Source organism: Oryzias latipes, chromosome 21, assembly GCF_053564925.1.
Source record: "Oryzias latipes strain Hd-rR chromosome 21, Olatipes_Hd-rR_3.1".
NCBI lineage: Eukaryota > Metazoa > Chordata > Actinopteri > Beloniformes > Adrianichthyidae > Oryzias > Oryzias latipes.
In genome coordinates, this window is record NC_136257.1 from 33,348,874 (window position 1) to 33,375,484 (window position 26,611).

Genomic DNA, 26,611 nt, shown 5'->3' on the forward strand with positions numbered 1-26,611 from the left:
CCTGTTTGGCAGTGGGTGGTGTTCCTCATATCGCAGATGATGGTCTGGGTTTCAGTGAGGGGGCCGAGCAGAGAGACGGCATTGTCCTCAAACCCAAGGGACCACAATTACAAACCGGCCACTGCTTTTCTGTTAAATGTCTGGGTTTTAATGTTTGTTGGGGAAATTCTTGCAACGTCTCCCAGCTTTAAAGTTGGTTTTGTTGTAGGTCTGGGTGCTTTCCTGTGATGCGAGCTTCTAAAGAAGCTCCACTGCTCCTGTTTGTTTACCTTTTGTCCTCCATGACGCAGGAAAATGAGTCCCAAATGTTCACAGTTTGCAGAATTTGCTTTGATCCAAAGCATGATGACAGGAACCGGTTCCTCTGAGAAACCTGCAACCTGGTTAAAGTGGGCGATTCTTTTGAGGCGTTTGGTTTCAGCAGCCGTGAGAAACGCTGCCGTCAAAAAACCACTGACCCAGTTCCCTCCTGCACGGCGGATCATGAGAAACAGAGGAACTTGTCTGCACGTGTGGGTCAGAGATTAGCTGAGTTTGTTTTTTAAGTGCTGTTTGTTGGTCACGCCCCACCAGCATCACCAAGGAGAGCATCGTAGACGTGGAGGCGGCGGTGAGGAAGGTGGAGCAGAAGATCGAGAGCTGTTCCCAGCAGGACGTGGAGCTCCATGTTGAGAGGGTGAGCAAAGTCGTCATTCTGCTCTGCTCCAAAGTCGTTCTTTGTGTCTAACTGTAGTTCAGCAGGTGGACAGCTCCTCTCTGAGGAAACACAACCTCAGGTGACACAGCCAAATGTATTCACAAAGAACTCCACAAACCAACAAAATCACAACTTTTTAATGATTTTTTGTGTTCTGAAATAACCCAGAATAAAAAAGAATAATATTCTAACTCATTTAAAAAAGATGAGTCACCAGAGGAGAAAACGGGGACGGACAGTGAAAGAAATAACAGAAAAGCTTTTCTAAATGACCTAAAATATAGAATAAACAAATAAGAACAGACATTAAAAGATAAAATAACTACTAATGGACCGTAAAGGAGCTTCCCTAAGTTTTGTGGCCCTACAACGGCCCACACCGTTTGAGCTTTAGCACCTCCGTGCAGATCAACGACGAGATCAAAGTGGTTTAAACCAAACAAAATGAGCCCCTGTAGAGGACCGACAGCAGTGTCCTCTGTTTGAGGTGTGCAAGATATTTCTACGCTGGCCGACTGGGCTCACACTACACACAAAAGAAACAACGCAACGGCATTACCCGAAGCACAACGAAATTACCCGCAACACAATGACATAAACCGCAACACAACAGAAATGACGGAAAAAGAGAAAATCAGGACTATTTTTCTCCTACTGGCAGAAAAAAAACAATTCAGTTTCAAACTATTCGGCACGACGTAATGTGACAGATGAACTTCAGGTTATGTGAATGAAAAGAAGAATAAAGGCTGCAGCGGTCCTCTGCACCCAAACGTGTCTCTGACCTCCTCATTTCACATATGAAACTCCGCTTTACCGACACCGAACCCCGGAAAGACGAAAACACTGACAATAATCTGATTTTGAGTCACCAAAAGGTTCCAAATTTCTCTGTTTTTGAAATCTTAAGCTTCACAAAACTCTCCACATCTTTCATCTTCAAGCTAGGCTCATATGAATGGAAAACTTTGGCGTTTTTTCCTCGTTAATCTTTGACTTTTTTCTCGTAACCCTAAGAGATTTTAAGTAGTAAATTTATGAGATAAAAACTTGTAAATGTACAAGTTTTTTCTCGTAAATTTAGAGCGTTAGATGCAGATGTCGGTATGTGGAGAGCTGGGTGAATTTGTATATTTAGACAAACGTATATTAGTAAGAAATTACGTTATCTAGTGAGAAAACACCCTGATCTTGTCCAAATATCACGTAGCTCTCAGGAGTCCTCATTTTCTCTTTTTCCGTCATTTCCGTTGTGCTGCGGTTTATGTCGTTGTGTTGTTTCTTTTGTGTGTAGTGTGAGCCTGTCAGCCAGCGTATATTTCACTATGATGCAGTCCAGTTTCAGCTCAAACCGTCTGAGAAGCGCTAACATTAATGACGCCGGCATAGTAGCTGCCAGTTGTAAGTTTCAGAAGCAGCTCAGATGGATTTCATTGTCACTCCCCGTCTGGGTGAAGGTGCTTTCCGTTTTTCAGTGTGTGTCATGGAAACGTCTGTGGTTTCTCGCTCTCCTAAGTGCTTCTGTTTGTCTCTTCTGTTAGATTTTTGTCATCAGCCAGGCGGAGGCCCGCCTCCCCCTGCAGCTGGAGGACGCCGTCCGGCCGGACGGAGAGGGCGAAGAGGTGAGGACGGAGAAAGGGGGCGGATGACGCCCACATGTCCAACTGTTGGAGGTCCTCTTTATGTCCCGAATAGGAACCAGAACCGCCGGAGTCTCTTCTTTAGGCCTCATTGGTTGTGACGGTCTTTGCGAGTCCATCAAATGTTGCCTGAAGAATTGCATCAATATTTGATCCCAATAAGGTGATCTGCAGTTAAGTCTGACGGATTTGGACCTGTAATGGTTCTGGTCGGTGGTGCATCGATCGGCTCAGCCCCCGCTTTAGAACTCAGAGGAATCCAATCCTGACCCTCCTCATTGGGGAGAAGCAGCCTCTCTGGTTGAAGTGCAGGAATCTGATGAGAGGAAATGATGTTTTTGCAGAAAAATAATCAATATTTTCATACTTGGCAGTTGAAATGTAGTTGATTGAAGAGTTGATTTTGATGTTTTTTTCCAGTAAAAGTAATAGTTTACCCAAGCAGCTGTTAATCAAAGGAGGAATCAGGGATTCAAAAACAAAACTTCCTCTGAAGACCTTTTAGTGTAAAAACAACATCCTCGGTCGTTTTTAGAGAACGTTTTAAAGAGACGGGAAAGATTTATTACATTTATTTATCTATTTGACAGCGACAATGCACAATAAGGAACATCTAATTTACATCTATAATCCGTGGATTGGATAAAACGAAATCATAATGATCACAAAAAGCCCATTAAGAATTCTCAGGACGATCAAAGCATCATGTTTGCTTCTTAAAGGGCCTAGATCCTGCTTTTCAGACGCCTTTCAGAATAAACCAAATCCGTATATATATAATATATGATGATGATGTGTCACGGATGGGGGGAGGGTGCTAAAACAGAAACCAGTGAGGGACCTTTCTGTGTGGAGTTTGCATGTCTCCCCGTCCATGCGTTGGTTTTCTGCAGGGACTCCGGCCCCCTCCCACTGTCCAAAAACATGTTATCCCTGCCTTTGGCCACAAGTGGCTGGGATAGGCTCCAGCAGCACGTGACCCCAAAAGGGACAAAGCTGGTTTAGAAGAATAAATGAGTTGGTTTCCTGAGTTCATTTTCCTACCCGGAAGTTCTGAGGCTCCGCCTTTTTCTCCATGTGGGTGCCGACAATTTCATGATATCAACCTAGCGTCGGCAAAAATAAACATCTGAACTTCTGCAAAGATGGATGTTCACATTGTGCATAAAAAAGGAAAGTGCTTAGCAGATCACTGCTAGCTCCACAGAGAAAGTGGGCGTGTGTGTTAGCCTGGGGGCGGGGCTGACAGCGCAGAACCCTTCCTGGAAGGGGCGGTTCCTCAATTAGTGACATCACAATGTGAGGACCCGCGCGTTTTCGTGGATTGGGAGGGGCTGGTGAGGCTGATGGATCAAAATACCACTTTGGGGTTTTTCTTCGTTAGAGATTATAATAAAACAAAAGCTCAAAAAGTTGATTTGGCCCTTTAAAACATGAAATATCTCAAAAACCTCTATTTTATCTTATGTTTTACGGAAGCATACCATTTATCAGCTAAAATGAGGTTCATTAATGTAACGGTGTTCCACAGCAGTGTGGGAATGATCACTCCCCTTTCATCTCCTCCTTCTGTGGGGTTTTCCACCCAAATGACCTGTTTATAATTACAATTATTACACAGGTGGAGAGAGAAAAAATAACAGAAAAACAGAATTAGGAAGGAAAATGGTACGATCCAGTTGATGCTCCAGAGGTTTTCTTAATGGATGAGGAGAACAAACCAATGTTTTGAATGGGCTTGTTTATCAATCATTTTTATTGCATGAGCTGCCTGTGTTATGTGTTATGGGGGTGGGGGTGTGTGTGTCTAATTTCCAGCATCAGCATCTCACATTACTCACAATGAGCCAAATGCAGCTGCAGCCGCATCTCAGGTGTTTTCACGCCAGTCACGCAGTTGCAGTTGCACCTGCCGTCCCCAGAGACGCGAGCCTCAACAGCCCGGCCTCTTTAACCGCCTGCCTGTCTGACATTTTTACACCCCCCGCCCCCCCCTCGCATGTTTGCAGCAGGATGTGGCACCGCAGAATATTAGCTGAAACCTCAACGGATCCTGAGAGGAAGCCCCCACATCCATGACCCTGGAAGCGATGGCTCGTCCCGTGATGACACATTTACCGTCTTATTTGTTCCTCTTTTCTCTGTTGACTCCAATTGTTTCATCGCAGCACCTGGGAAGCGCCTTTCGGTTTGGGAAAATAACCACTTTGTTCTTTTTGACCGTTTATGGCCCTATTTTATTTTTATTCACTCCAGCTGTTAAAAGCAGATTAAACCCCACCCCCCCTCCATTATGTTGAAACCTTTTGTCTTTTCTGGCTTGTCCTCAGGAAAGCCGCGCCACCGTCAACCAAGACACCAGGCTGGACAACCGGGTGATTGACCTGCGGGTAAGACGGCACAAACCATGTCCCACCAAATTGTTCTCTGCCTTTGACCCATGTGGTAGTTTCATCCCCCCCCGATCCGATCCCCTCACGCTGAGCGTCTCTAGGACGGCCTGGCTGTACGTTTAGTAACCCGTTTCCTGAGGGAACCCCGGCCTCACGCGTCCAGGAGGAACCAGGTTTTCCAGAGAAACCAGTCGATAGCCGCATCGCTGAAATCTGGAGAATTCCTCCAACAGCTGATCAGCTTCTTGATCGAGTAAACAGCTAGAAATATCTGTCCGAGCGCACATAAACCTCTGAAAGTTGTTGTTCAATCGTTTCCATGGCTACCAGTTATCAGTTATTGATAAGAATGTGAAGAATCCGGGAAGCAAAACTGTCAATTTCTAAAGGTGTTTGCATACAGATTGGTTTTAAAGATTTAAAAATAAGCAGGATATCTAAAGACTGTTTTTAACAGAGCGCATAAATGCAACAAACTGTATTTTCTGAATATAAAAAGAGGCCCTTTGTGTGGAACCTTTATTAGAAGTGCCTTTGAAACGTCACGTTGAGCTCTGCAGAAACTATGTTGTAGAAAACTTTAGAAAAACTGGCTTTTTAAAAATGAAAATGCAAAGACTACAGGGGACGCTTTAAAAACAGATCAAGAGACGATTGGAGTCTGTCTGTAAACTCATAGATTATCTGGTGGATCTTTTATCAAGTCTGTGTATCAAATTGAGAAAAGAATGTACCAGGATTTTGGATAAAAACTCAAGAATAGCACCTATTAAGTCCAAAGGGTTCCGAGAACAGGTCCTGCAGGAACACCAGAAGGTTTTTCAGCCTCACTTTGACTCTTGACGATATATAGAAACCACCTCAACCTAACGTCGTTTGACATGAACATTTTATCCTTTTTCTTACAAAACAAAGATCTTTTTCCACTCGTCTGCTGATGAAAGGACTTAGAGGTTCTTCTAAGAAGTCGACAGCTCGCCTCTGTGCCTCTAAATATGGAACAAAGCAGCGCGCCCTCAGAGTGAAAGTGTTGGCCTGTGATTTAGTGGCTGCAGCTCTGAACGCCGGGCTGTGTGGGAGACGTGCTAAACGAGCGGCAGAGAAGGCAGAGCCGCAAAGCGCGTCTTTGTTTTGATGCATCTGGATACTGAGGCTGGCAGGAAGGCAGCGACCCCGCAGCCGCCGCACGCCAACACCTGTTTGTGCAGCCGGGCCTGTCATCAGGTCTGCACTTACGAGGCCGTAAAGCCGTTCCCACACGGGCAGACAAACACTCCAACGGGGACAAATAAAACTCCTCAAATAATAATTTAGTTCCTATGACCCCCCCCCCCCCCCCCCCCGACATCAGGTGCTTCACACACAGACGGTGGGAAAATTCACTTCTGTTTGTTCAGTTTGTGCAGCACAGCTGGACTTTGAGGAAGTTTGGTCAGAAAAAAACACTTTTTAGAGACGTCTGCCCTCAAGGATCAGACTCAGAACGTCGTCCAAAAAGAAATCACTTTTTAAACGACGGTATTAGGACAAAAGACTCAAATGAAAAAAGGAAGATGCTCGGTCAACCTAAAACGTTTCAGAAATGTTCTGTTCGGATTAGGGTTGTGCCGATGGACGATATCATCGTCCATCGTGATGGGTGACTGACATCCCGATGGAGAGACACCATCGTGATGCCACGCCCCCCCCCCCCCCCCCCCACACGTTGCGTGTCGACACCATAAACCGCGGTTACATGTACAAAATATCTTGATGGGATCAATGGTCGGATTAGAATCCAACCGTGTACATGGGCCCAGAAAAATGTTTTCAGAATATAAAAACGGTCACTAAGGTCACACTTTCCGTCGGAATAAATCATTCGCACATGCGCAGTAGGGTTTGAAAACCGGAAGGATATAAATTCCGCAGAGCGGCTTTTTTTTTCAAACTTTATTGAATGTAACAATTCAATACAAAACAATGTTAAACAGCGACGAGCAGCTATATACATTGACATGTCAGCTCGGTAATATACAAGACGATCTTCTAAACGTGCTTTTAATAATGTTACGGTTATTATGAAACACCTGTTCGCTCATCATTTGAATTTTAATCCGTGTGGTCAGTGCTTTTTCTGAACGGAGCCGGAAAGAAGCCAGGATTAGCAGTATGCTAACACGTGCTAACAACATTAGCTTTGGGTGGTGCTACTTGCTGGCTGCACGTAAACATGTAAGAATAACATCAGCCTTTATTTAGTCGGGACACGACTGGAAACACAAATCGGCGTGATTGTTTGAATGTTTTCTAAGGACTGAGCGACATTTCTGCTTTGAAGCTCAAACCGCTGTGTGTGCTGACGATCCGAGCTGTGCTCAGACACACACTTTTAGACCCGGTTCTGAGTTCGGTAGCTCGTACCCCTAGAGCTGCGGGACGGATCGCAGTCTTAAATCTCCCACACATACCGCTCATGTACCCCCCCCCCCCCCCCCCCCCCCCTTCCCATCAAACACAAGGTTGTAAGTCCGCACTCCGCCGGTCCACTTCACTAGTGAAGTGCGGGAGCGGACCACTTCTTTTCTATTTTGTTTGTTACTTTTTTTGTTAAAGTCACTTCCCTCAGTTTATACTGGATCATCGCGGATTAGTCATTAGTTGGGAAATAAAATGAAAAAAGCAAAAAAACGAATAGCAGTTATATAAGAACGGAAAATGTAAAAATACCCCCCCGACGATGTCATCGTCCATCCCGATGGTTGACAGCAAACATCGTCAACGGCCAATTTAAGGGACATCGCCCAACCCTAGTTCGGATCCAGATGGAACAGAACGGCTCTCATCAGAACATCTGTCCAGATGTTTCTCTGTTGGATCCATGTCTGTCTCCTGACCTGGACTGAGACTTTCTGTCATTTTTAGCTCATAATTTATATCGTATAATTTATTTTCTATTTATAGATTTTTTAATATTTATATGCTATTTTGAGCTTAATTTTCTTTATCTTTGTCCTCCATCATGAGAAAAACGTCACAAAAACATGTTTAAAAACACCAAAAACACAGTTTTCATCAGATTTTTTTCTTTTCTCCGTTTCCTGTAATGGTTTCAACCTTTTCTGGTTTTGGCAGGTACGCCAAACCAAAAAAGACGGTTCTCGTTTTGGGCTCAGAAACCCGTTTGCGGTGCGGCTTCACCGCAGTGGGGTTTCAAACCAGCCCCTTCTGGTGTAAAGACTTGGCTTCAGTTCAAATGTGTGTTAGACGGAAACGCGGCATCAGAGGAGCAGCCAGTTTTAGGGCCCCAACTGCTCCCCGCCGTCCTCCACCGCGCTGCACCGGAAGCGCTCCCTCAGACTGGCTTCCCCACGTTGTCAGGGGGGCAGCGCCTCAGATCAGTGACTCATAGCTGTTGCGGTTTCTGCTGCTGTAGAAAGCGTCTATACCAGCAGGGAATTTGGTTTTCTTTCTCTTTAGGGCCTCCGGTTCGAGCCGGACCGTCCTTGAAAGTACCAAACCAAATCCCACCTGCCCCTCTTTTCTCTGTCGGTTCAGACGAGCCGCCGTGGCGAGGCTGTGAGGCGCTAAAGCGTGGAAGGCTTGTGCTCACGTGAGATGAGTCACTGCATTTCAGGGACTGTTCTCTTACTTTTGGATGAGCTCTGTTGCTTAACTGTAACGCTCTTGGACTTTTTGCGGGGTTGCACCTTGACTGTAATCTTCAGATTTACTCTTCCAGGATTTAGCGTGATAATGATGGGTTTTCAGTTCCCAGGGCTCAAAGGCACGTCTCCCTCCTAATTAATGAACGTTCCAGCCTTTCTCGCAGACAAGAGGTGCATAAAAATGAAGATAATCACTGTGGAGTCACATCATCACAGCTGTGATTGTGTAATAAAGTCTGTTTTCCTGTAGACGACGACCAGCCAGGCCGTTTTCCGCCTGCAGTCAGGAGTCTGCCAGCTCTTCAGGGACACCCTCACCAAGAAGGGCTTCGTGGAGATCCAGACCCCGAAAATCATTTCAGGTGAAACATATCTGTTCATGAAACCACCAAACTACAGATCACACCTTTTTTTTTTTTTAAACAGAAAGTTTTTTCCGTTCCGTTTTCCCGCCCACCTGTGTTTTCTGACTCGGTGTGAAGGTTGCTGAGCTCACTTCCTCCTCAGGCGGATCTTCTACAAATTCAACCGACTTGAGGGTCGGTTGAAGCTCAGACTTTCAGTGATGGAGGACAAACAGGAAAACGTCGTATTTCACACTAAAACCCTCTTCCAAGTGAAGCTCTTGTTGTCTTTTGGTTTTCATGAAACTCTCGGGGAATGACTGAACTCTCAAACTGATATTTTCCTGAAGCTGCTGTTTTAAACTGATAAAACTCACAGTAACTAAAGTGTTCATGTTGGTAAAACAAACAGAAATGTATTAAGCTGCCTTTAACCATTCTTAATTTATTTATAATTTTAGGAATTTAACCACTGCTAAAACTATTCTTGTATTTTGATTCTGTGAGTTGTTTTTTTACCTGTCAGGCGACCTTAGGTGCCCAGAAAGGCGCCATCAAAATAATTTGTATCTATTTTTATTATTATTATCAAGGGAACCTCCAGGTTTAACATTTTTATTTCAAAGTCTGATTCCATGGGATTTCCAGGATAAAAAAGGGTTTGAGGTGATTTTATGTTAGCTGCACGGTGGCGCAGTGGTTAGCGCTTTTGCCTAACCCCCGGTCCCCCAGCCGGTTCAAGTCCCGGCTGGGGGACCTGAACCAGAACAGCAATGGGGGGGCCTTTCTGTGTGGAGTTTGCATGTTCTCCCCGTGCATGCGTGGGTTTTCTCGGGGGACTCCTCCCACTGTCAAAAACATGCTTCATAGGTTCATAGGTCACTCTGAATGGTCCCCAGACAGACTGCCGGCCTCCGCCTTCGCCCACGGGTGGCGGGAGCGGCCCCGTGACCGGCTTTAGAAGAGGACTGAGGTTCTGATGCGCTCTCACTTCCTCTTCTCCTCTGCTCTTAACCGTCGTGACGTCTTTATTCAAAACTGCCGCTCTTTTTTTCTTTCTTTTTCCATGGGGCGGTGTGTGTTTCAAACAACACAGTGTGCTTTTTTGTTGTTGCTAAAACCACATCTTCCTGCATGCCAACACCCAAAGCACAGACAGGGTGCGGCGTGTGAGCCCCCGCCCTGCTTTACCGCCGCAGCATCAGCAACAGGAGCTGCAGATGCTCTGATCTTCCTTTTCCCTCCAAATCCGCCTCAGTCCCGTCTGTCCTTTCACGGCTGTCTGCAGGTGAACTATGGTCCAACCTGTACAGACGACTGAATCTGTGCTGGGGGGTCCGTCCGGCAGACGCCTCCCCTGACGGGAACTGATTGGAACTGTCTTCCTCTGTCTTCCAGCTGCCAGTGAGGGGGGTGCAAACGTCTTCACCGTGTCTTACTTTAAAACCAGCGCCTACCTGGCCCAGTCCCCCCAGCTCTACAAGCAGATGTGCATCTGCGCCGACTTCGACAAGGTCTTCTGTGTGGGTCCAGGTAAGCCCCACCCCCCTCGCCCCGCTGCCCAAAAGGTCCTTACAGACCGAAGAGCGGAATGGTACGGTGCCCCGATAGTAACAGTGAGGAGAAAAAAAACTCTCTGGTGCTCACCAGTTACTACCAGCCATTAATACAAATCCCAAATATCATTTATAGTAGCTGCAGCGATGCAGACGTCTGGCTCCTCAGAGTTCACCACCCGTGGGTCAGAGAGACGGACATGTCCTTTCACCGGATGATCTTAATTCCTCCTGAATAAAGGTGGTAACCTGATCTAAACTGGGTGTAACCCCGGCGCCGAAACAAACCACATGACCTTAAAACTCGTTCAAGATGACGTTCAGAGACGACGTCATTGTGACGGTGAGCAAGCAAAGCTGCAATGTCTTTGTTGACGAGTCGGAAAGCAAAGTAAAACTCAATTCGCTCAGGTGATGCCATTTCAGGTAACTTGGGAAAATGTATCAAATGACCACAAATGACCAGATTTTAACTGGTATCTTGTGTTCACCTGCTACTAACTGGTGTGCACCCTTTAGTTTAGATTTTTACTTTGTTTTTTTTTCTTCAATGTCCCTTTTGGGGCTCCGTAGAACAGGGAGCCAGAGGATGTAAAAAAATAGGCCGGCCCCCCCATTAGGAGACTGTTAAAGTTTAATAACGCCGCTCTATTGTGTCACAGATAGGAAGGGACTTGTAAAAGACTTTATTGGTGGATTAACAGGAAGCTCGGCTCTTCAGAAAAGCAAACACGGCCGGCGTCTGATTATCTGAGATTTCAGTGTTTGATTAGGGATTATTAATCCACCACAGCAAACAGCCTGAGAGTGGATTCAATACGTTATTGGAGACATCTTTAGGTTTCACAGAGCGCTGGCACTTTTACGTGTTGTCGTGGCGACGGATTTGGTTCTGGAGCAGCTGGGTTAAAATGAGCCCCCATAGATTCAGCTTGGAGAGGATGGATGTGAACGGAAGTTTCCCATTCCAGGGAAAAACCGTCCATTCTGCAGAGCTGATTCCCTCGCGGATCTGCAGTTAAACCAAACCTGCAGCTTTGAGCTCCGGAAGATTTCAGCTGTGATTTTTAGCAATAAGCAGAGGAGGAGACATTTAGGAGCCGCGCTTCTAGAGCTGCAGAAAACTGGGCTCACGTCAACAGCAGATCTGCTCGTCAGTTTTCAGAGCCGAGGACTCCAACACCCACCGGCACCTGACGGAGTTTGTGGGCCTGGATATCGAGATGGCCTTCAACTACCACTACCACGAGGTGATCGAGTCCATCACCGACACCATGGTGCAGATCTTCAAGGGCTTGAGAGACAAGTAAGCCCCACGTGTGATGAAGCTGTGTTTGGTCTGTTCAGACCCTCTCTGTCTGTGGGACGTCCTTGGAGGAGCGTCCCTCCGTGTAAATCAAAGGAATTTTCTGAAATTTACAGGGAAATCACCTGAGTTTTCACATCAAGGATTGGTTTCCCTTTTATGTCTGTCTTATTCAGAATTGTTCAGTTTTTTTTTATGTATAAAAAACATTTGAGGCTTTCAAATCTGCAGAGAAGACTCTCTGTTTGTGAGGTTTGAGTGGAGGTGAAGCTGCAAAAGAAAAAACCCACACCGTCATCAAACACTCTTTTTCCGCTTTAATATCCAAGATTTTTATTTTATTCTGATTTCTTTTGGTAAGTGATGGAGGAGAAGAATTTTTTTTTTAAATTGATGCTTTTCAGGAAAGAGGGATGATCCTGAGATAAATGTGAGGCTGTGGTTGTGATTCTGTCTAAAATGTCAAAGTTTTACAGATGTGGTTTTTGCCTTCAGCTGTTTTTTTCTGTCAGTCAAGCATCTCTGTGATGTGGCTTTACTGCCTCCTAGTGGTGTAAATCTGCGCTGCAGGCTTTACTCAGAGGTGTTTTCTGTCCTGCTGATCTTCCTGTTGTTGAAGCAGCTTGTGACTCTTCTTCCTCTTTTTTTTTCTTGTTTTGTTCTCATGATTTTCCAGACATTTCCCTCTATGACACATGAAGCTATTTTTGGTGGCGACTGAGGTTCTGCAGCCCCGGCTCGGCTTTTGCTGGTGCGGCGCCGGCGGCTTTGATCGCTGGCGGTAACGCAGGTGTCTGTGTTTCTCTCAGCTTCCAGACAGAGATTCAAACGGTCAACAAGCAGTTCCCTAGCGAGCCCTTCAAGTTCCTGGAGCCCACCCTGAGGCTGGAGTACACAGAGGGCGTGGCCATGCTGCGCGAGGCCGGCGTGGAGATGGGCGACGAGGACGACCTCAGGTCAGGTTTGGCGGGTGCTTCAGTTCCACAGAAGCAGAAGTGTTTTCAGGCGAAAGTTCAGCGCGAGGATCAAGCAAATATTTGACCATCAGACATGTTTTATAGCAAACAACTTCAGATGTTTTCAATAACTGACCTCCATAAACAGTTTGTGAATCCAGGTTTTTTGGAGCTCTGCCTTGTAGAGGGAATAGAATAAATAAAAAGGTTGGATCCCTTCAAAAACTCAGTAAAAGCTTTTTTTAAATGCTGTGATTATATTCTAGAATTCCACTTAGTGGGATGAAAAGTCCAGAATCTGTAAAAAGTTGGACCGCTTTGAACCTGAGTGGAGGTGAAGTGTCAGAAGTTCATGACCCGACTCCTACAGCCAGGGTTTCTCGCTGCTATGGAGGCTTTTGCTCCATTTTCTTTATCCAAATTGATCCAGTTGAGGATTTTGAATTTGACCAAATCTTTCTTAACGTCATGAAACGGCGTCTTCATCACATCAAAGCCTGACTTTTAACTAGACAGCGGTGACAACAGGCATTTTTGTACATTAGATCAATTACAGGGGTGAACTTCCTGCTGTGTTTGGATCAATATTTTCATTTGTAGCATCTTGTCTTAGTTCCCTCACCATCACACTTCTGCCTCCGTGCCTGTCTGGTTCTGGGAGACGTTCCAGAAAGTTCCTCTTGGGTCTCATCAGAACGTTAGTCCAGAGGTTTTTGTGGCTCATCCAGATGTTCCTCTGGATCAGTTCACTTTTGTCCAAAAGTCTCTTTCTGGCTGTTGGATCACGGTTCCGAGCCGAGTCCAGTGAGCTCTGCACTTCTTTTTGGTTTATTCCTCCTCGTCTTCTCCTTGGACGGCTCTCTAGAGCGCCAAAGAAACCTCGTTTGGACGGAAATGCTTTTTCCCCTGACGGTTTTTATTCTAACACGGGACAGCCGTCCGGTTCTGGTTTGGTTGGTAGCCATCAACTGCCGACATTTTTAAAGATCTGTATAGAAAATGTTATTTAATAGCATAACGGTCCTTGTCCTGCAGTACGCCCAATGAGAAGCTTCTGGGTCGCCTCGTCAAAGAGAAGGTTTGTTCCGACCAGAACGATCTGCACATGCGAAGATGCGCCTCTCCCTCCTCCTCATGCCAACGCTGCCTTCTCTATTCTAGTACGACACCGACTTCTACGTGCTGGACAAATACCCGTTGGCTGTGCGGCCCTTCTACACCATGCCGGACCCCCACAACCCCGTAAGTTCCCTCCCAGACAGTAAAAGGCCTGGCTGACAGAAGGAATTTATTCCTCATCCCTTCAGCTGCTACATTTTTTGTAGTGGAGTCATGAATAATTTCTGCATCGTTAACAGAGCGACTCATAAAGTTCAGTGAAAGATGGTTGTAATTTGCCGGGAAGCAGATCTGCATCGCCGTGCGTCTGTTATCATGTCAGATATCAGCCGCTTCGTTTTCCTCCTTGTTGACGACGTTGGTTCATCTCTCCCCCCCTGTAGAAGTACTCCAACTCTTACGACATGTTCATGAGGGGGGAGGAGATCCTGTCCGGAGCTCAGAGGGTCCATGATGCTCAGCTGCTCACAGAAAGAGCCCAGCATCACCAGATCGGTAAGGTTCTGGGGGTTTGTCTCCCTCTAGTGGTGGCCGCTTGCAGCTACAGCTAAATAATTCTATTCCCTTTTTGAACCGGATGTCGTCTCCTCTGGTCTTTTATTAGATCTGGAGAAAATCAAGTCTTACATCGACTCCTTCCGCTACGGCGCCCCCCCGCACGCCGGTGGAGGCATCGGTGAGGATTCCTTGGAGCCTTGAGTCCCGTCAGAACGGCAGGTTTTGCAGGAAAAACCTTTTTTTTTGTTCCCCACAGGTCTGGAGAGAGTCTGCATGCTGTACCTGGGTCTCCACAACGTGCGTCAGACCTCCATGTTCCCACGTGACCCCAAACGCCTCACGCCTTGATTCCACCCCCACCTGGACTGACACACAGGCTAACTAACCCAGGGCAGGAAAGCATAGAGTGCCACCGTCTGACGGATAGGTTTGTGGTTTGTGACTAACAGCTGCATTAGACGGAGAAGGACAGGTGTGGAGGTCACCTGCTGCAGAGCAGAGTCCACTTTAAAGAGTCCTTCCTACTACCAGCATAGATGTCGGACGGACGGTTTTGTGTCAGCTTTTGTAACAAACTTCAACACTGACAATAAAAATAAGAATAATGTCTTCGTGTTTATGATTTTCAAGGATTTTACTCACAGAGATGAAGAAGAGAATGAAAAGATTAGGTTGTTCTGACAAAGTTCTCCAGCTCTATACATTCAGGCAAAGGGAGGTTAACTCGACAGGAGGAGCTTGAAACCCTTGAACTTTGGCAGACCGGCCGTCCTCGTCGCATCGTCACTCGGTCGCCGATCCGCTGACTTGAAGGATGAAGAGGAAGATGTGAACGATGTCCACGTAGAGGGAAAGAGCTCCGAAGACGTACTCCTCCGGGCTGATGGCCAGCTCCCGGTTCCCGATGAGAAGCTGAGTGTTGTAGACCAGAAACTGAAACGGGGAGAGGAAACGGTAACACGGCGTGAGCAGCGGTCAGTTTGAGTCCAAGTCCCGGATCTCTCTGTTGCCCGGTGGGTCAAGAAGCTCAGACTCCAACGGAAGCTCCGGTTTGTCGTCAACTTCTCTAAAGCTTTGATTCTCTAAAGTCCAAACATTCAGAGCCAATCATTCAGTCTGCATCCCTATAATAACATGGAACAGAAATGTCTAAATACATTTTGACCCAAAAATACTGTTAACGTCTGAGACCAGAAAGAAAATGAATGGAATAACATCTGTTCCATATGTTTGTTATTCTTCCTGTGAACTACTGAATGTACCGTAAAGCAAATAGTTGTTTTATTTTGATCACAGACACAAATGTCTTCTTCTTGTTTGGCCCTTGAGGCTCTGAAGGTCAAGGAGCCACATGCTGCCACAGGTTTACGACCTAATTTAACCTAATTTAGCCAATTTATCACAACCAGCAATTCCTACATGCAATTCTTGGAGAAGGCAGGAGGCTACACATCTATTGTTGAGCCCGTAGAAATTTAAACGCGGGCCCCATTTGGCCCACGGCCGGACTTTTTTGCCATGTTTTTCCTTTTTTCTGCGTTTTTACAAGGTTTCAGTGCAGCACTCCGTGATCAACCAGCTTTTTAAACCCCTTCTGTCTTGTTTTGTCCTCCGGAAGCTTCTGGATCGTGGCCATACTGGTCCAGACTAACAGAAGAGAAGCTTTTTTCACTTTTTTGTTACTATTTGCTTAGGTTACGGTCAAATTAAACCTTCAATACACACATCTACTCTCGAACAGTTTACTAAAAACGTCTAGCGTCTTCAGTGCAAATGTGTCAAATAAAAAGATGGAGTTCGGTCAAATCTGTCCTAGCAGTACTGTCGTGGACAGTCCTGGGTTAGTCCTGGTCCTGGTTCAGAGCGAGTCATGAAGGGTCAAGTTTCTTCCTTCTGAGAAACCGAGACGGCTCTTGTCTGTCTTAGGAGCGTCCAACAAAGTTTTCCCAACCTCAGTCTTTGAAATTCAAATCAGGTTTTTAAAAACGTGGGTTTTCTCCCAAATGCTTCTTAGAATCTATCTAAAACAAAATATTTTCAGGATGGATTTTGTACATACAATGCAATACTCCTGATTGGAAACTGTGTTTCATGGAATTGCACAAAACTGCAGGAACGTTGCACAAACGTCTGCAGAAGTTCAACTGGACATGAAAAGGAGAACGAGGCGTTTCGACAGAATTCTCAAGGGAGTTTGGCAAAATACAAATTAAATAAAAAGAAGTTTAAGATCTCGCTGACTAAACTGCAGCGTTTGTGCTTCCTGCGTGTCAACTCCAGATTTTTCTAGAATTGGGGGTAATAGTTGTTGGTAATTTGTGTTTTCTCCGTCTAAAGGGATTCATCCTGTAAAATAGGCTCACACCATCACACCTCCCACACCAAACATCACAGGTAACCCGCCTGCGATGGGTCCCTGCCTCCTGATTTTTCATTTTCCCACAGTCAGATTTACGCTGAGCCTCTGAACCGTGAAGACCCACATTATGAAACTCCTACCACAACAACCGTGAACATGCTGCAGAGTTGCCCCCACAGCAGACCTGGTTATACGTCGGTTCTGCTCGGACTCACCAGAGTGTAAACGACAGCTCCGATTGCAGCGTAGAGCATGTGCAGCCAGTGGACCTGTTGAGTGAGAGTAGAGCGACCTGAGCTGCTGCCAAAGAGAACGCGTTACAGGCTCTGACAGAAGAGTCCTTACGTATTGGAAGGAGAGCACGACGGCCGTGACGATCCCGATGATCATGAGCAGAACCCCTGCAATGCAGAGGAGTCCACTGCAGGAGGTCAAGTCCACCTGTGAGGAGAAACCAGCTGACTTGCAGGGTTAGAGGGGGGAAAAAAATGTCACGTAGGCCCTCCTGGGTTGTGGGATTCACATCTTATCCCAGAATGATTTAAATATTTAAAGGAAGTCAGTGGCCTTTTGTAATGCGAGACAAAGGAGTTCTTTTACACCGCCAACAAAGACATCCTCTGACAAACCTCCACCTCCATCTACCTTGGTTTGGAAGCAGAAGACTGTCACTGCCACACAGACGACCACTGTAATCCCCATGGCAATGAACACCGCTTTGGTCTCATAATAGCTGCACACAAAAATAAAGGAAATGCCTCACAGGACGCGGTTCTCAGGGTGTGCTTGCGTTTCCAGAATTGGAAAACAAACCTTGAGATGGTTCCAGCCATGTAGGATAAGGCAAGAGTCTGTTGGGATGAAGCAGATCATTTCCTATACACTGTACAGTCAAGACGTACTGATCCATACTCACAAATATTCCCAAAAGCAGCAGATTCCATGGAAAACGCCTCCTAAACCACAAATATCAGATTTGAAAGTGTGTGCAGACTGACCCGTCTGACTGTTCTGAACGGAACCAGGCTCACCTGGGCTCCTTGAGGCAGATGAGAACGCAGTAAACCACGAAATAGACGGCGCTGTGGACAGAGAACAGCATGGATGTTACACCCCCAGCGTGGAGTCGTTCCCGCTGCTGCTTAGAGGGACTCACAGAGATGCCCAGTAGATGCCGGGGTATCTGATGACAAACAGCCTCACTGGGTCACTGTGGAGGCAGGCACAGACAAGTCGCAGAACGCTCCCTCCACCACATCAACAACACAGCCAGACGATGGGGGCCACTCACACAAACGTGAACACGGCAACCACTGTGAAGGTGAAGGCGAGCTGCACCGCCAGGATCAAGTAGACCTGTCAGCAAACGCAGGACTTCAGCACAACTTTCCCTTTTCAAGGGGGGGTGCTCGGAGCCCATACCTTTCTGATGAAGGCGTGCCGCACAGACGTGCTCTCCCACTGGTTTCTGAAGAACGCCTCCATGTCACCTGGGTAAACAGCCAAGTCATCAGAGCACAAAGCGGGACGTGGAAAGTGTGCGCGGTCTGAATCCCTGACCTGTGTGGGCCGCAGGCACAGCGGCCGACAGAGTCGGGATGGTCGTCACAGTCGGGGAGAGGCCTGGAGACTCGCTGGTCTGCGGGAAAACGCCCCCCTGGCTCCAGTAACCAGGGGGGCCGGGGTACATGCCAGTGCTGGGGCTGTAGGATGGAGGGGGCTGGTAGGAGCAGTCCTCAGCCTTGGGATGATGCAGAGCCTCTTCATAAGATGGAGGGCTGTTGGCTTTTGAGGTCATTCTCTAAACCGCCCTACACAGAAAATACACATCACACTGGACTGAAGTGTGTGTCGTTTTAATGCATACCAGTGAAAATAATCATTTTGGCTCGTAAATAGGGTGTACCTTCTAAATCACAGTTTGAAAAATAAAAGGCTTTATCTTAGCTGAAAATTCCTCCACCACAGCAGTCAGAGCTCAGCATTTAAGATTTCCGCAGTTCTTCCTACATTTCTGACAAACACACAACGTAAAGAGGGAAGGTCAGAGTTCACGGCGCTGAAGTTCTAAGCAGGATCCACGATGAGTAAAGACGAACATGTTCAAGCGGGGTCCTCACCTGGTAGCTGGAGCTGGTGAGCGCCGTGCATCTCAGTCCAGTTTCTCCTCAGTCTGCAGCCGCAGGTCGATGTCATCTTTGAAACCGGATCTGTCCGGTGAAACCCAAACCTCTGCTCCTCAGACAGCCGGGACACCGGGGGTTAAAGGTCCTGCAACACAGTTAAAAACATGTTTTCCAGCATGACAGCAAAGACTTTACAAGAAATTCTGCTATAAACAAACACTGATCTGTTCCCATTTGCTTATCGGTACTGAGCCTAAAAGTTAAGAAAAAATCAATAAACTACTTATTTAATGCATGTTACACTTAATATTCTTTTATAAAGTTCTAACTATGTGTAAAAGTCCCTTAAATATATTTTCTGTTGTCTTTCCGGTTTATTTTGTTTTCAACACTGGTCTAGAATTTCTAAGAAAAATCTTTTTATGAAAACCGTTTCATTCATAGCAAATGTTTGTCATTTTGTTCTCCTTTTTTCTTTGCTATTGTTTCTTTTAAAAACCATTGAATTTGTCATCATAGTTTTGTTCTTTTCATGATTTTTACAGACTCATTTTTTTAAGTTTATTTCTTCTTCTGGCTTTTTGAAAGTAGATTTGTTATTTTATTGAAACACATTAAGTTACTTCTATTATTATTATTATTATTATTATTATTATTATTATTATTATTATTATTATTATTATTATTATTATTATTATTATTATTATTGTTGATGTTTTAGTTGATTTGTCCGATCCCGGAAGATGCCGCGCGACGCCTGCGCGCGGCTCCTTCTACGTCATCACGTCGCGCTCTTCTGCGATGGAGCTTTCTGAGTGGACGTTAGCGCTCGCGGCCGCCGCGTCCGTCTGTTGTTGTTTGTATTTGTGGGTTCGGTTCCGGCGGTCCGCGCGAGGGTTCGGGAGGAACCTGTGCGCTAAAATAATGGCCCGAACAGAGAAGCCGCTGTTCCGAATCGCGTGAGTTCCGAATAGTTTCAATGGAAACAAATCAGAATGAAAAATGGGGAAAAACTGCGACGATTTACTTTAGCATAGCTACGCTTAGCTACAACACCAGATAAATGCATTATTTCCCTTTGAACTAGTGGAAAACATTTGTTTATGTCTACCACGAGATTGTAACAGTTAAAACACTTTTATTAATAATAATTCTTGTTGTTGTTTACATGTCAATCTACAGATTGTTTTTAGGCGCCGTTCTTGCTACATTAATGATTTAGCTTAAAACTTCGGTAACTCACGCGGATGTTTCCACTTTTCTGAATGTTTTCGATCAGACCCGTGAGATAAACATCAATAACGCACCATTGCCTTCCTGTCAGATACACACTGTACACGCAAACCAGACTGGGCTACATGTACTACAAGAGGCAGATGAGGAAGGCCAGGCAGAACTACCCTGCTGGACATTCCTCCGCGTGCCCTGCGGAGTTTAACGGTACGCACGCGCGCCCACGCACGCGCGGGGCTGCAGGGGGTTCCTCTAAACCAGGGGAGGGCAAACATTTTGACTTGTGGGTCACAAAGGGTTCTAAAAGTTGACAGAAGGGCTGGACCAGGAGTGTTTATCGTTTTAAAACAGAACATTTTGGGGTTTTTTTATTTCATAACTGTGGCTTTTGTTCTCATTTTAGAGGCAATTGCACCGTGGGGTTTATGCCCCTAGGAAAAATGCAAAATTAGAGCAATGCTGTGTTCATGGGGTGTAGGAATGATTGGAAACGTGACTTTCTGGCCTGGAAAACACGCATGAATGTCAGAAAGACAACAACTCTACCAACACCACAGGAATGCAAGACAAGTTTCTGCGCCTAAACAAAGGTCGATGCATTTACGGGTAGATACCAGAGTTACAGGGAAAATAACACATTAATAAGGATCATCCATGTCATTTAGTACTGTTTGGCAGGCCTGATTAAAGTGTTTTAAGGGCCGTAGTTTGCCCACCCCTGACCTAAACCCCTCCAAGCATTGTTTGGAACCGAGCATGTAGATGTGGGGCAACCCTCTTCCAGATGCCAGACCCAACCACTGGCCTCCACGTGCACAGATGACGTAAATGACGTCATGCATTAATCCCAGCTAAAGTGAAAAGCTGCGATTACTTTTTAAATCTCAACGATTCACTGTTCTTGTGGTTGGCTCTGCAGGTATCAAGATCATTCCTATCCCAGTTCTGTCCGACAACTACAGCTACCTGATAGTGGACACGACCTCCAGCGTTGCAGTTGTTGTGGACCCTGCAGACCCTCAACTTGTCCAGGCGAGTTCCTTGCTGTTGCCTCTGTTTTCCCCTTTGCATGTTGAAGCTCTAGCAGTGAGTAGATGTGGTTTGGAGGAGCTGCAGAACATGCATCACATCATGGTTGTATGGACTGTGTCCTGCAGCTGTCTGCTCTGGAGAATGTGTCGTACGGACAGCAGCAGCAGATCCCGCCTGTTTGGTGGCTCTGCAGGTGTTGATTTGATGTGTTGAATGAAACCTGGATTGCATCTTCTCAGGCAGTCCTTGAGGATCAGGGAGCGATGCTGGAAGCTATCTTGTGCACACACAAGCACTGGTGAGTTTCTGCACTGACCTGCAGAAATGCTGAATGATGGAGCTCCTAACTGTCTTGGTGAAGACTTGAGTTGAGTATGTGCGGGTGGAGGTTGACACAGATGATGCTTGCAGGGACCACAGCGGCGGGAACAAGGGACTGAAGCGGCTCCACAGCGCGTGCCCGGTGTACGGGAGCGCCGTGGACAACATTCCCGGCCTCACCCAGTAGGTCCCGACCAGCCTGCCATCCTGTCTGCGGCGATGGCAGCTTCCCTCCACAACTAAAGAGCTGCTGTTTGACAGATGTGCAGTTATTGCAAAGATTCATTCATGTTTGAATTCTGAAAGAAGCTGTTAGGCCGGCAGGTTGGCCTGAATTTAATTCTATTGTTTTGTTTTTCAGCCCCCTCTCTGACAAAGACTCGGTAAAAGTCGGTCGGATGCACTTTAAAGCTCTTTTCACTCCGGGTCACACGGTGGGTCACATGATCTACCTCCTGGATGGCCAAGCGGTGGGCGCGCCCTCAAGCCTGTTCTCCGGAGACCTGGTCTTCCTCTCTGGATGTGGTGAGCTGCACAGCAGACGACGTAAACTCCTGATGCAAAAGCTGCTGAACCTGAAACGCTGCGGCTCTTCCAGAGATATCAGTTATAAAAACCAGGATTAGCCGTGATAAAAAACGTTCCATCCACCCAAAGCTTTGCTTTTGTTTGGTTATGTCATTCCAGATGTGCAGGGCGATGAGAGTTTCTGGGGGTCTCAGTTCAGTACTGAAAATATAGCTTTTGTGTTTTACTAATATCTTTGCTTTTAACTGACTCGTCACGTCAAACCATGTCAATTTTTTACAGTTTATCATATCCATAGAAAAAATATTACATTTAAATAGTCTCCTTAAAATACTGATAGAGCAAAAGCAGCCCAATCCTTTTTTAAATGAAAACATTCATGAAGTCAAGTACCTGACTGAGAAGAATCCACATAAAACCACTTTAGACGAGAGCTTTATCCATTGGATCCCAACGGATCCCAATGATCCGTCAGCCCACTGGAAAGCTGGGATCTCAGTGGGAAATGGAGGGTGAGCCGACTCAGGTTTTTATTTCTGGAAAGAACTTTGTGGCTGTCGCTTTAATTCAGTTTCATTTTATTTCTGTAGCCCAATATTGCAACAATAGTCGTCTCAACGGGCTTCATAACGGTAATTATAGAAGAACATGAAACCAGTCGTTAAATACAATAGCTGGTTGCTAAACTGAACCGGGCATCTCTGCTTTAGACCCTCCTTCTCAGTAAGGAAAACTCCCTAAAAAATGGATTCAGACAAAACCTCGGGGATCTCCACATGAAGGAGGGATCCTCTCCCAAGACGGACAGGCGCTTGACAATTTTTCATGAGATATTCTATATTTGGCATTACATTTAAACCAAAAGGGGGTGTGGCCTAACTGGTGTTCAGAGTTTGTCCTACTTTTTGTTCATTTTCTGGAAAGGCTGGAGTTTGGAGTCAAAAAGTGGGCTTTACATCGGTCTAATCCAGACCTTTGAGTCACATGATCAAGTCTAGGCCTGCACAATATACCGCAAATTTATCGTTATCGCAAGATCAAGCTGTGCAATATGCATATCGCAAAACACAGCAAAAATTGCAATAAATGGTTACCTTAAATGTGCTAAAACAGTCTTATGGCAGCTTAAATTATTTAACGAATCAAATAAATCCCTTTATGCATTTGACCAATCGGATAGACTCTTTAGCCCTTTTATGTTAGATGTTCCATCCTATGTCAACGAGGGTTATTTGGAGTACAATTCTTAAACTGTTGCAATAAAATGGGAATGATGTTTTTGGTTGTTTCCCTATTTGTTTATATACCGCAAATTATATCGTTATCGCAATATTAATCCCTAATATCGCATATCGCAAGTTTTCTTCATATCGTGCAGCCCTAATCAAGTCCATCTGTCTCACTGACTCGGGTTAGAAGGTGGTTCGGTTGGAGGACGGGTCCTGGTTGTTTATTTTATTTTTTTCTTTTCAAATAAGACGTGAAGGTTTTATTGCTGGATCTGTGCACCAGCGTCTGACCTCCTAGCTGAGAGAAAGTTGTCGTAGCCAGGTCTGGAATCGGATCTGCTGGATGGACCCTTCCTCACCTGGTCGGTCAGACGTGATTGACCGGTTTAAAAATAAAGGTGTCTGATTGTATCCTCTGGGAGAGGCGGAGCCTGTATGATGAGCCGTCCAAACCCTGGAGCTGCGTCCGTGCGCTGACTGCTGAACCTGCTGTTGTTGATCTCAGGGAGGATGTTTGAAGGCAGCTCCACCACCATGCTCTCCTCTCTGGACACGGTCGCCTCCTTGAGTGATGGGACTCTGCTATGGCCCGGTAGGACAATCGTTCCTGTGTTTGACATTGTCTGCACCTCTATACAAGCAAATAGCCAGGCTGTCTTTATGTTTGTAATGGGGTGTTGGGACCCCCCACAGGTCATGAGTATGCGGAGGACAACCTGCTGTTTGCTGCGGAGGTCGAGCCTCGGAACTCCACTCGGGAGAACAAGTACCAGTGGGTGCTGCAGCAGCGCAGCCAGAAGCTGAGCACGGTAAGAGCCATCTGTCAGCATTGCTCTGCCGCTCCGGCACAGTCCCAGAATGGATTCCTGCTCCCCCTCCCTGCACCCGGGGAGACGGAGCTTATCGCCCGCGTGCAGCGAACGTGCTGTCAAAGCCCGATGAGCGTGCGCACGCCTCTCTTTCAGGCTCGCTGTCGGGTTTCATCTGCGATACAGTCTGCGGCAGAGCAAAGGTTTGCAGTTCAGTGAAGGGCTTATCCGGAATTTAGATTACTTCTTATCTGGCATCAGCGGAGCGTGACTCCAGAGGCCGCTTCCCGCAGTTTAAGCGTCTGAATTTGTCAAATATTATTCCTCAAACCCGCCGAGTGGTCGATCAAGGTTGTTGTTGTTGTTTTCTGCTGTTAGCATGTTTTCATTAACGCTTCTGTTCAGCCTGAGACGAGCTGTCTTTGTGTACGGCCGCCTTTTCTGAAACGCTCTTGGAGTTTTCCTCTAAATAAACCATCAGGATCTGTAGAAACGAGAGCATCAGCGATACAAAGACGAGGAAAGTGGAAGGATGCCTCCTGTCAGCTTCACAATGATAGGAAGAGCCGACGTCGAAGGATCGAAAAGCGCCTTCGCTGTGAACGTTGGCCGCCAGAAACACACAACACAACACAACACAACACAGGTTCACTCAACTGAACTCTAACAGCTGCGCCTTTCACACGGATCAAGAGGCTCCTGTTACTGTTATTTTATTTTAAAAAGTGGATGTCATTTCAAACTACCCAGCCTGCATGTTCTCCTTGCTGCTGTTTAGATTTTAATGACATCTTTACTTTAGACTTTTTGTTTTTTGATTTGTTTCTTCTACGTTTTGTATTTTTTAGGGGAAGTAGATTTGGTAGAAAAACGCGTCGTTCTCTTTTGAACACAAACAAAACCATAACTACTAGAAACATTGTCGGGCACAGTGGTGGAAGAATGATGATATGGGCTGTCCTGCAGCCAAACGAGCTGTTCTGGTTTGGTTTTTCTTCAATTATTAGTGAAAATAACTGAATATACATTTCAGTTTTTGGCGTGAATGTGGACGGATGTGCTCAGAGGAAAGTCCAGGAACTTCCAGATAACTCTGATAAAAGAGGTTTCAGCTTGAAAAATCGTATCAAATATAAAGACAATGAACTGATGCGGCTCTAGTGTGTTTGTTTGTGAATGCACTTCAGTTTTAGGGCTTCAGAAATCCTTCAGAGCAGCTGTGTGAACCATCTCTGCATGCTCCCTTCCTCTCCAGTGCCCCTCCACCGTCGGGGAGGAGAAGCAGTACAACCCTTTCCTCCGCAGCCAATCGGCGGAGCTTCACGTGGCGTTGGGGATCCAGCCGTCCCAGGACGAGGACTGGACTCAGTTCAGGGCGCGGGTGCTGGAAGAGCTGCGCAAGCGGAAAGATCTCTTCAACAGGAGGTCGTGACCCTGCAGCAGGAAGCTCTCACTGGTGCTGTGGACGAATCCCACCTGCCTCATGAATCCAAAGGGGGGCATTGAATTATTTTAAAGCCTAAATCTACCCCACCCCCACACTTTCTTTAACCGGATCTCTGACGGATCCGGTTACACCCATCAATCCCTGTAGATCCTTGTGCTTGTGGTCTAGGTGGGAGCGGCTGGACATTTAGCAGTTAGGTCGAGTACAGAGTGCAGATTTACATGAAACGTGTTTTCTTCTCCAACGGAAACTCGCTGTGGTTTCTGGACCTCAGAGGAACACGAGTTCTCCATCCTGCAGAAGATCGATCCCTGAGTGACGTCACTTCTGGACGACTGTGAGAGCCGACACTTTGGGAACACAGTGAGATGATCATCAATGTGAAGGGGCCAGGCTACGGTTCATCCAGACTGTTGGTCTTCAGGTCTTCTCTGTTCACTTTCTTTTTTTTAGAAGAGCCTCTTCATTTCTTCTTTGATGGACCTTTTCTCACACACCAAGAATGAGAAGGATGCAGATGTTAGCGCCTGATGAGTCTTTGGGATTTGAATGAATGTTCTGTGAATGTAAATGTGTGGCTGGAGTCACGGGAGAGGAAAGATTTGACCCGTTACCTGATTGGTGTAAAGGTACGAAGAGTTTAGTCTGCTGTGACGTTGGTTTTTGAGGAGCCTTGTTTTTGCACAACGTTTGGACCAAACTGATTAAAAGTCATTTGTTTTTGGTTCAGATGTATCTGACTTGTTCATTAAGAAAAACAAAAGTGACGCAGAATTTAAGGCACTTTTACACGTCTTTGCAATTTCTGATGAGTGTGATCCACGTAAGACCAGAGTTAGGAATCCTCTAGCAGCAATGCAAGTTTGTCCTCTGTAGAGGACTTTTCCTTGTTCCACAGCAGAACCCACAGTAAGGGAAGCCATTTGGATCCTGAAACGGGACAGCAGCCTCATACCATCATATGACCACCATGTTTGACTGCAGGTTGAGTCCAGAGGAAACCCAGATTGTCTCATCTGTCTAAACATTAGATGCTTTTCTGTGTTGCTCCCATGACGGACGCCGAGGCTGTGGTCCCTGCAGCATCGGGATGAGAGAGTGACATCACAAATGCCTCTGTTGTTCTGGGTCTGAAGAACCAGAACTGTGGATGTTTTCCTGTTTGAAACCAGAACAAAGCAGTTTGGAGTCTTCATCAGCTCTTCTTCCTATGAGGCACTTCCAAAAAGCCCGTTCTTCTGATGAGTCGGCGCACACAGGAAAACGATATTGAATCGTTAAAAATCTGGCTGGAATTGATCAAAACCTTCTACTGGGAACACAGCATAACTTCTCGCCATCTTTCTCTGCCTCTTAGATGACCTATTGGAC

At 46.1% G+C, this 26,611-nt stretch overlaps 3 protein-coding genes across 4 annotated transcripts in view; 2 read left to right on the forward strand and 1 right to left on the reverse strand.

The window, feature by feature from the left end:
• dars1 (aspartyl-tRNA synthetase 1) overlaps nt 1-14,763 on the forward strand; it is a 29,110-nt gene extending 14,347 nt beyond the window's left edge. Inside the window, exons 7-18 of the mRNA XM_004086925.5 lie at nt 574-676; nt 2,239-2,319; nt 4,668-4,727; nt 8,628-8,739; nt 10,120-10,254; nt 11,436-11,583; nt 12,393-12,539; nt 13,575-13,617; nt 13,701-13,781; nt 14,042-14,153; nt 14,263-14,334; nt 14,413-14,763. Coding sequence (XP_004086973.1) covers nt 574-676; nt 2,239-2,319; nt 4,668-4,727; nt 8,628-8,739; nt 10,120-10,254; nt 11,436-11,583; nt 12,393-12,539; nt 13,575-13,617; nt 13,701-13,781; nt 14,042-14,153; nt 14,263-14,334; nt 14,413-14,504 — 1,186 coding nt within the window. The 3' untranslated portion in view covers nt 14,505-14,763. The remainder of the gene's footprint in view (nt 1-573; nt 677-2,238; nt 2,320-4,667; nt 4,728-8,627; nt 8,740-10,119; nt 10,255-11,435; nt 11,584-12,392; nt 12,540-13,574; nt 13,618-13,700; nt 13,782-14,041; nt 14,154-14,262; nt 14,335-14,412) is intronic.
• Nucleotides 14,764-14,771: 8 nt separating this feature from the next.
• Nucleotides 14,772-20,081, reverse strand: LOC101175308 (protein lifeguard 3). Of its 2 annotated transcripts, none has more exons than XM_020702148.2 (14): nt 19,949-20,081; nt 18,636-18,786; nt 18,422-18,529; nt 18,076-18,326; nt 17,938-18,005; nt 17,807-17,871; nt 17,672-17,725; nt 17,547-17,597; nt 17,432-17,471; nt 17,329-17,366; nt 17,161-17,248; nt 16,861-16,956; nt 16,731-16,784; nt 14,772-15,089 (listed from the first exon to the last, which is right to left on the reverse strand). In XM_020702148.2, exons 4-14 carry the CDS (start codon nt 18,311-18,313, stop codon nt 14,940-14,942), a joined length of 942 nt encoding a protein of 313 aa, XP_020557807.1. In that variant the 5' UTR covers nt 18,314-18,326; nt 18,422-18,529; nt 18,636-18,786; nt 19,949-20,081; the 3' UTR covers nt 14,772-14,939. The 2 variants fall into 2 exon arrangements, with proteins under 2 accessions (XP_020557807.1, XP_004086974.1); XM_004086926.4 differs by having other exon boundaries at nt 19,885-20,067.
• pnkd (PNKD metallo-beta-lactamase domain containing) lies at nt 19,397-25,969 on the forward strand. The gene is made up of 9 exons (XM_078939650.1): nt 19,397-19,600; nt 19,966-20,081; nt 20,794-20,910; nt 21,150-21,204; nt 21,318-21,410; nt 21,589-21,752; nt 23,490-23,576; nt 23,678-23,793; nt 25,049-25,969. The coding sequence occupies exons 1-9, from the start codon at nt 19,443-19,445 to the stop codon at nt 25,223-25,225; spliced, it is 1,083 nt and encodes a 360-aa protein (XP_078795776.1). The 5' UTR covers nt 19,397-19,442; the 3' UTR covers nt 25,226-25,969.
• Nucleotides 25,970-26,611: the final 642 nt, after the last annotated feature.